The sequence below is a fragment of the Dipodomys merriami genome, unplaced genomic scaffold (genome assembly GCF_024711535.1).
Source record: "Dipodomys merriami isolate MVZ:Mamm:240054 unplaced genomic scaffold, mDipMer1.0.p SCAF_11, whole genome shotgun sequence".
Taxonomy (NCBI): domain Eukaryota; kingdom Metazoa; phylum Chordata; class Mammalia; order Rodentia; family Heteromyidae; genus Dipodomys; species Dipodomys merriami.
The window spans coordinates 38653565-38662982 of NW_027202382.1; the positions used below are offsets into that span (position 1 = coordinate 38653565).

At 40.7% G+C, this 9418-nt stretch overlaps 1 protein-coding gene across 1 annotated transcript; it reads left to right on the plus strand.

Annotated features, from left to right (window-relative positions):
• The first annotated feature begins 7082 nt into the window (after positions 1 to 7082).
• LOC138816559 (olfactory receptor 1L4) lies at positions 7083 to 8018 on the plus strand. Its single transcript, XM_070006390.1, has one exon. It carries the CDS (start codon positions 7083 to 7085, stop codon positions 8016 to 8018), a length of 936 nt encoding a protein of 311 aa, XP_069862491.1.
• Positions 8019 to 9418: the final 1400 nt, after the last annotated feature.

The following is a 9418-nucleotide window of genomic DNA, read 5'->3' on the forward strand; positions in this document are numbered from 1 at the left end:
AAAAATTTTTTTTTGGAACAAGGTAAAATTACAGGGACAGTCAGAGAATCAGTGATTGCCAGAGGTTGGGCAGGAAGGCAGGGCTGAACAGCTGAAGCTCTGAAGATCCTTAAGACAGTACAACTCTTCTATGTGATGCTGTAGTAGAAAAATACCCCCATTACGTATCTGTACACACCTACAGAAGGCATGACACTAAGACTTCACCCTAATTAAACTCTGGGCTTGTCACCAATGCCTGCTCAGAAGTTGTATCAAAAGCCAGGCACTGGTGGCTCATACCTGTAATCCTAGCAACTCAGGAGGCTGAGATCTGAGGATTGTGGTTCAAAGCCAGAGCAGGCAGGAAATACCATGAGACTCTTATCTCCAATAAACTGCCAGAAAATGAGAAGTGGTGCTATGGCTCAAGTGATAGAGTACTAGCCTTGAGCTGAAGAGCTGAGGGACAGAGCTCAGGCCCAGAGTTCAAGCCTCAGGACCAAAAAAAAAAGAAAGAAAAGAAGTTGTATCAATAGGAGAAGAGGGTTTCTGGGTTGAGCAGGAGACATAGGGGAGCTGTGTAATTTTTTTAAATCAATATTTCTATTAATTTTAAACTTTTAAAGATATGAGAACATAGTCACAATATTCAATGTATGTACAAATGGAAAACTATGAAAATGGAGGGGGTGGGTGGCACTGGAAGAGCTGGGGGAGGGAAGAAAGGAGTGACATTAATCAAGATGCACTGTACTCATAAACTGACATGTTGAACTGCAACTCCTTTGTACAATTTAAAGATAATTTTTAAAAGGAAAAACGTTGGTGCAATTCAAAGAGAATCAAGTGGGGGAAGTGGCATATCTACCCACTAAAAGCTGTGATTGATGTGTTGTTTGTAAGTGAACATAATGAGACAGAGACTAAATAATCTCCCCAACTTCCCCCATTTAATAATTGGGGGAACTAGAACGTGAATAGAAGTCAGATGACTTGAGAAATTCAAGAAAATGCTTGAGAAAACGTAACAAATAAAGAACAACAAAAATAACATTGCATCTCACAAAGTTAAAATGCTGCAAAAGCTATATAATTTATACTATACAGTCAGCCCAGGAATCTAGTCAGTCTGGCACTGGAGCCTGTACCCCTATGTCTTCCCAGTACCACAACCCCTGCACCTAGATAGTGTCACAAGCCCAGACAAAGCTTCAGGGATGTGAGCAGCCATCAGCTCTCCTTCTAGATAAGAGCACAGAAGCCTAAACACAGACATCCACAGCTGCATATGCAAGTACTCAGACCGTGTGCTTGCAAACGTGTGCATGAATGCACATTCACCCCTTTTTTTCTGCATGGTTCCAATTCCCTACCTGGGGTAAGAGGCTACCACCCTGGGGGCCAGATTCCCTGCGGTAATGTTCTATCCTCCTGGGAAGACCACGGGGCCAGTCCTCCCAGGAGTCTGGCATGTAGACAGGACAGGCCCCTGGGGGTCTCTATAACCAGTTCTCCCTATAGGCAGAGACAGATTTCTGAAGCTAGATCTACACTTCAAGAGGCCTCCTTTAGGGATTCAGAGCCTTCTCCCAAACACCGACTGCCACACCTGTCAGGACCCTGAATCTTCTCTGCCACACCCACAGGTAGGCAGGCTAAAGGGACTTTAGGATTGGGATTCTGTAGTAACATCTTTGTACAATCTTCCTCCCTTTTCCTCTTCCAGTCCTTTCTCCTCCATCTGAAAAGCCAAAACATATTCTGTCTCTCTCTTCCTCTCCCCCTTACTCTCTCTTTTTCTCCCCCCCCCACTTGGATCATCTATAAGACAATATAAGACATGATATTTGAAGCACCTACTCCGGTGAGACCATTTTCTGGCCCTGCTCTTAAAGGCCTCAGTCCACAACCTGGAACCCAACAGCCCGGAGGGTTCTTCAGGACAGCAAGGACAATGCAAGAGCTAAGAAGAGTACAATGTCAGAGGCGGACATCACCAGCATCAGACCGTGTCCTTAGTCAAAAGTCACTACAGTTCTCTGTATGTCCTATTTGTTGCCTATACCATGGGTACTGTAGAGACACGATGATCTAATGTCCGTGAAGTTTCCAGAGCAGTGTGGGCACCAGCCATTGCAGTACCAGAGTTGAGACTACTAGGGGAAGGGACTGCAGTGCAATGGGCATCTCTAGGCCAGAGGCATCTGGGTAGACACAACCATCTCAGCAGAGAAGACAAAAGACTGGTCTTCAGTAATCCTGCTTTGAGCCCTTCTGGCCATTCACACTGAGACCAAGGTAAGTTAAGAGTTAAGATTAGATGTCCATATCCTGGAATCTAGAATTTTACAGCTGGAAATGATTAAGAAATACATATGAAACTTCCTGGTATTGCTAGTAAAGAAATGAAGTCAAGCTCACCACAAAAATGGGGGGAAATGCTCCTGTTTTTAGCCTTGTCTTTATGATAATAGCCAAAGAGAAATCCAAAAATGAGGTCATCAATATATCAGAATCGGGCATGGCTGTAATGTGATGTGCCAGATGATTTAACATTAGTGGTGCCACTAGGCACCTGACATCATTAACACACAATAACACTGACAAACCAAGTTATAGGAATGGAAGAAAGAAGGCAAAATCCGGAATTGGGTTTAGCTTTAGGACAGCCTACCACCATTTCATTTCAAACTGGCAGTGAGCAAAACTTCTCACAATGCTAGGCAGCTTCTAAAATCTGGTTCTGGAGGCCAATTCCCTGAACCCCTGTTATCTGTGTCTGGTGGAAGACACTTTGGCTGTGGCTGCTGTGCTCTCTCAGATTCACTGAATCTCTAAGATTTTGTTCAGCTTCCTTACTCCCATATTTTGGAGAGGAAGGTTAGACTAGCAGCAATGTGTGCCACTGGGAAAAACATACATGAGCTGACATTCATAAATAATAGGAGGTTAGATATTGGCCTATGTTATTGTTTTCTGAGACAAAGTCTTCCTGCCTAGACCAGTCTGGCCTTGAACTCACAGTCCTCTTGACCCAACCTTTTTGAGTGCTGGGATTACATGGGGTGCCATTATGCCCAGCCATGTCTGAAGAGATGAGATGGAGCAATAAAAGAGTAAAAGCAAATCAGGGGGGCAAACATTAGCTCAGCTTGGGGAAGCATGTTCTAAGTCAGAGCCAAGTCATAAAGAACCAGGCCCTATCCAGAAATTATGAGCTCTTAGTTCAGAAATGCTAAATAAATAAATAAATAAATAAATAAATAAATAAATAAATAATGACCAAGGTAAAGTTACACAGATCAAACACGCTACGATTCCAAGTCAAGAGAAGATCTCTACTAATCTGCATCTTCATCTCTCCTAAGATCCAGAAGGCAGAGTTTGAAATCTCTCTTTTAAATTCTTCACTAACAAATATTGACTGGCTACAGCTAAGTAAGAACTAGGAAGAACTTAAAACCTCAACCTACCACTTCTTAAAAATTTTTGAGAGAAAGATCAAACAAGCATCCTGGAAGCTACTGATTCCCAGAAGAAATGAATACACAAAGAGCCATGCAAATGTTCCTGAGAACAGCCTAGAGATGGGCAGATTAGGTACAGTTCTATTATTAGCCTGCCAGAATTCTAAACCCAGCTCTACCAATAACTGTGTGTGCTCAGTTACTTAATTTTGCCAAATCCTCATCCACAAATTGTGAATACAAGTAGTGCTTTTCTCGTATGAATTGGAGAAAATAATACAATAAAAGACTCAAAAGCACATCGGTCAGTGTGTGGCATGTTTTGAGAAATAAAACAATGTTAATGGGCACTGGTCCATAATATTTCTGTAGAGACAATGGTGTGTTGAATAACAAGAACACACAATAATAATGTGTTTATTAATGCATCTTTATTTGGGCATTTATTTTCCTCTTTAGATTATTTTTTGATATTTTGTTTGATTTTAAATTAAAGCAAGACTTTAACAAAATGTACATTCCTATATTTGCACATAAATCACAATTGCTAAAAGATAGATTTCCTTAAGTGAGATCATTGAATAAGGAAATACTGATTTTCAATTCTGACAGAAAGTAACAAAAGGCTCATACTGACTTAACATTTTGTACTATATGTGAACATCATTGGATAGTATTCAAAATACCATTGCTAATCTGATGAGTGAAAATATATTTCAATTTACTCTGCATTTTCTAATTATCATTCATGTTTAAATTTTGTCTTATGTATTCTTTTTAGATGAAAGTTATTCTGTTTTGAAGGTATATTCTGTGAGTCAAAAAGTTTGTATTTTAGCTTTACCTTTCCTTACAAGTCTCATCTAGTGTTATTTTCAAACTTTTTAAGTACACTACTTTGTCATTTTTTCTTCTGTATTTTACTTCTTTCTTCAAATGACATTTGTATTCTGACACCACAAAAATATATTCCTTTAGTTTTAGCTAGTAATTATGCTACAGTTGATTATTTTTGTATTTACTTTAATTTTTTTTATTTTCTGGGAGAACTAGAATTGGAACTCCGGACCCTGTGCTTGCTAGGTAGACACTCTACTATTGTAGTCATGCCTCCAGCCTCTTATTATTTGCTTTAAGATTTACATTTATCTGGGCTTTGTTTATATGAATGGGTTAGATAGAAATTGAGGCTTAATTTTTTAATGTTCCAGTTGTTATAAATATCATCTATTTAAACAGTCTCAGCTTTCTTTACTGTGATGTAATAAACACTTGTTATATATTAAGTTCAATAGAGATCACCAAAACATAGAGGACATGCTTTAGATTAAATATATAAATTTATATTTGTCCATTTGGAGGCCCTGTGTACTAATATCTTTGAATTGTTCTGTACTTTGATTTAGAATTGGAAAAGTTCCCTGTTATTAGTCTACCTTTTTTTTTTACAAATCATCTTTTCTATCCCTAGTTATTTACTCCTCTTGGTGAATTTCAGAAGAAACCTATCAAAGTCTATTTAAAAATCCCTTGGGATCTTATTTAATTTTATCAATTTGGAAACAATTGGAATTTTCAAATATAGTCTTAATTATTAGAATTATTACATCTCCTCCATTCAGATCTTTATTTTATATTTTACTGGGGTTTTTTATTAGTAGGTTTAATGTACTTCTTTTTATGCTTTTCTCTTTTGTGGGGGGGGAGGGGAAGTAGTGGACGCTCATATGTACTCTCCAATTTGTCTTTCTTATATTTTCTAGTGAAATATTTTCATATTTATCTTACGTCTAGCCACTTTATTTGGTTTCTTTTTAAAGGTTTTGAGGTGATTATCTTGGATTTCCACTGTAAACAATCATATCAACTGAAAAGAATAACAACTTCACCTTTTCTAAAGTTTATGTCTCTTGTTTCTTTTATTACTGCTCTTTGAAGTTCTTAATTTTTAGCATAGATTAATTATATAACACAGTGGATTTCATTGTGACATTTCCATGCAGGGAAACAATGTACTTTGATTATAATCACCCCCTATTACCGTATCTACTCCACCTCCCACCCAGTTACCCAGCCTCTTCTTTAACTGTGTCCCTTCTCCTTTATGTCACTTTTTTTTATTTAATTTTATTTTATTTGTGAACATACTGTACAGAGGGGTTACAATTACATGGGCAGGATAATGCGTACATTTCTTACCAAGCATTGCACCCTCCTCCTTTGGTTTACCCTTCACATCCCTTCCCAGCCTCCCCCCTCCCCCCCAATCCCAATCCTTCTCCTTCCCCCCTCCCCCTATGTCACATTTTTTTATCTCATGTCAGAGAAAACATGCGGCATTTGTCTTTCTGAGCCTGGCTGATTTTACTTAGTATGATGACTGCCAGTTTCATTCATTTTCCTACAAACAACAAGATTACATTCCTCTTAATCCTGATTAATTTTCTTTATCCATTCTTCTGTTGATTGGCTCCTAGGATGCCTCCTATGCTTTCAGTTTTTCTCTTTCAATGATTCAATCCAAGACCTGAATCATGTAGGTAAATAGTGGTAAGGGAATGTCCTTGCCTTATCTATCTCATGATGTTGAGAACAGTGGAGCTCTATATTTTAATTTGAACAATCCTGTAGTATTTGAAAGCTTAGACAGAGAATATCAGAGTTTGGTGATTAAAACAATTACATATGAAGGACCTGATTTTGGTAATCTAGGTTAGTCCTTGTGATACTCCTGTTTTGAGTGGAAGCCCTGGAATAAAATAACTACATTAAAATTGAAAAGTGTCTAGATTATTATTCCAACAAAATGTCAAAATAGATATTAATTCATTTATGCTCTGAAGACTTTGGGGGTTCCCATCTGAATTCTGAGACTATTTGGGACCACTAATTATTTCTGTGGTCCATTATTGTAATATGCCCACTATAGAAGAAGGGAAAGGGGAAGAAGGAAAAAGAAGGAGGGGGAAGAAGGAGAAAGAGGGAGGAGGAGGAGGAAGAAGAGGAGAAAGAGAAGGTGGAGGAGGAGGAGGAGGAGGAGGAGAACTTGTGTGATAAAATATTGCTCATGGAACTCCTTGCATGAGACTTTCGACTCAAAGAAGAGCTTAGCATCTCTTCAGAACAAAATTTTAAAGAAAACTAAGGGATTGGTCCAGAAATAAATTGAGAACTATAGAGAATAAATTCCAATGGATAGCTAGAAACCCTTTATTTTCTACTTTAGAGGAAATTTTAGTTTTGAAAGTTGTTGCTTGATCAGTTTTATACTTTCTCAGTATTTTTTGGGGGGAGGGGTCCGGTCGTGGGGCCTGAACTCTGGGCCGGGGCGCTGTCCCTCAGCTCTTCAGCTCAAGGCTAGCACTCTACCACTTGAGCCACAATGCCACTTCCAGCTTTTTTCTTTTTGTTTATGTGGTGCTGAGGAATCGAACCCAGGGCCTCATGCATGCAAGGCAAGCACTCTACCACTGAGCCACCTTCCCAGCCCAGTTTTATACTTTCTTAAACTGAACATTTTTTCTGAGTTCTAACACATAGCAATGGGCTTCTCTTATAGGCATGCAATACAAAAAGAGGTCGCTGTGATCAGTGTTTCCTTCACATCTCCAATTACAAAGCCTATCCACAGCCATGGAGTCAAAGAACCACAGCAGCAGCACCGCGGGCTTCATCCTCCTGGGCCTCTCTTCCAACCCACACCTGCAGAAACCCCTCTTTGCCATCTTCCTCATCATGTACCTCGTCACCGTACTGGGGAATGTGCTCATCATCCTGGCCATACATTCCGACTCCAGACTCCACACCCCCATGTACTTCTTCCTGAGCAATCTGTCCTTCATGGACATCTGCTTCACAACGGTCATTGTGCCCAAGATGCTGGTGAATCTGCTCTCAGAGACCAAGGCTATCTCCTATGTGGGATGCCTAGTGCAGATGTACTTCTTCATGGCTTTAGCGAACACTGACAGCTACCTGCTGGCCTCCATGGCCATTGACCGCCTGGTGGCCATCTGTAGCCCCCTCCACTACGACGTGGCTATGAGCCCACGGCGCTGCCTCCTCATGCTGCTGGGTTCTTGCGCCATCTCCCACTTGCACGCCCTGTTCCGGGTGCTCCTCATGTCTCGCCTCTCTTTCTGTGCCTCCCATGTCATTAAGCATTTCTTCTGTGACACCCAGCCCGTGCTAAAGCTGTCCTGCTCTGACACCTCCTCCAGCCAGATTGTCGTCATGACTGAGACCCTGGCGGTCATTGTGACCCCCTTCCTGTGCATCCTCTTCTCCTACCTGAGGATCATCATCACGGTGCTGAGAATCCCCTCCGCGGCTGGGAAGTGGAAAGCCTTCTCCACCTGCGGCTCCCACCTCACTGTGGTGACTCTGTTCTATGGCAGTGTCATCTATGTGTATTTCCGGCCTCTGTCCATGTACTCGGTGGTGAAGGACCGCGTTGCCACCGTCATGTACACAGTAGTGACTCCTATGCTGAACCCCTTCATATACAGCCTGAGGAACAAAGATATGAAGACAGGTTTGAAAAAGCTAAGGGACAGATTTCACTCATAAAAAGAACAAAGTTAAGCCAGGCACTGGTGGCTCACACCTGTAATCCTAGCTATTACTCAGGAGGCTGAGATCTGAGGATCATGGTTCAAAGCCAGCCTGGGCAGAAAAGTCCATGAGACTCTTATCTCCAATAAACCACTAGAAAATCGGAAATAATGCTGTGGCTCAAGTGGTAGAGTGCTTGCCTTGAGCTGAAGAGCACAGGGACAGTGCCCAGGCCCAGAATTCAAGCCCCATGACTAACAAAAAGGAAAAAAGAAAGAAAGAACAAAATTATGGAATATCATAGATGAGAGAAGATGTAAGATATTCACCAGGCTATCCTTCCTTCCTTATTTCCCACAGAGCACACACACAGGTCATGGGAAGTATTGGTAGGTACTAATGAGATCATGGACACAGGAGAAAATAACTTGATTTCTAATGATCTTGAGCATGGTCCATACCAAGCTATGTATTGGTAGGAATCCTGACTTCAGGAAAATAGGGTTTTTTTTGGTCATTCTGATTTGGATATTATGTCTGCTTCCAAATAAACATTTTATAAGCCTAGCCATGGACAATACTAATGGAGTTATAAGTCCTATTAGTTTTCAAAAGAAGAAACTAGATCATCTTGGTATAGAAGTTTTTAAAAAGAAAATTTTGGAAGACTCAGATACAGTCATTTGAAGGATGGAGTGGACATTGGTATAGTATAATTCAAAAGATAAGTAAATGAGCAGAACATTTCAAATGGTGGAAATGACTCAGGTACCACAGGTAATCTATGTGTCAATGCATCAGACAACATGAAAAGATCTGGAAGAAGGGCTTGACAATATGGAGAAGAAAGTGAAGTGGACAGAAGCTACAAAATAATTTACTCTTCTCACCAACACCTTTCATGACAACATAAATTTTCAGTACCCAACACATCTAATCATCTTTCTTAATTCTTCTGTTTCCTCACGGAAGAAGGTTACAGCAGAATAGCTTCCTCGCTAAGATTCTCTTCAGACACCAGAAAAACTCCATCCATTTTCTGGGATATAATTAATTTTGCTTGGTGAAACCTACCATAGTCTTTATAACATCATAATTATCTAGTAAAGTATGTGTATGTGCCAGTCTTGAGACTTGAACTCAGGGCCTGGGCATTGTCCGTGAGCTTTTGTGCCAAGTGCTCTACCAGTTATGCCACAGCTCTACTTTCAACTTTTTTTGGGGGGGTCCGGTCATGGGGCCTGAACTCTAGGCCTGGGCACTGTCCCTCAGCTCTTCAGCTCAAGGCTAGTGCTCTACCATTTGAGCCACAGCGCCACTTCCCGCTTTTTTCTTTTTGCTTACAGGGCCTCAGGCATGCAAGCGCTCTACCACTGAGCCACCTTCCCAGCCCCTACTTCCAACTTTTTGGTGGT

Excerpts from the sequence above, each read along its gene's own strand:
- LOC138816559 (XM_070006390.1), top strand. The coding sequence starts at position 7,083 with ATGGAGTCAAAGAACCACAGCAGCAGCACCGCGGGCTTCATCCTCCTG.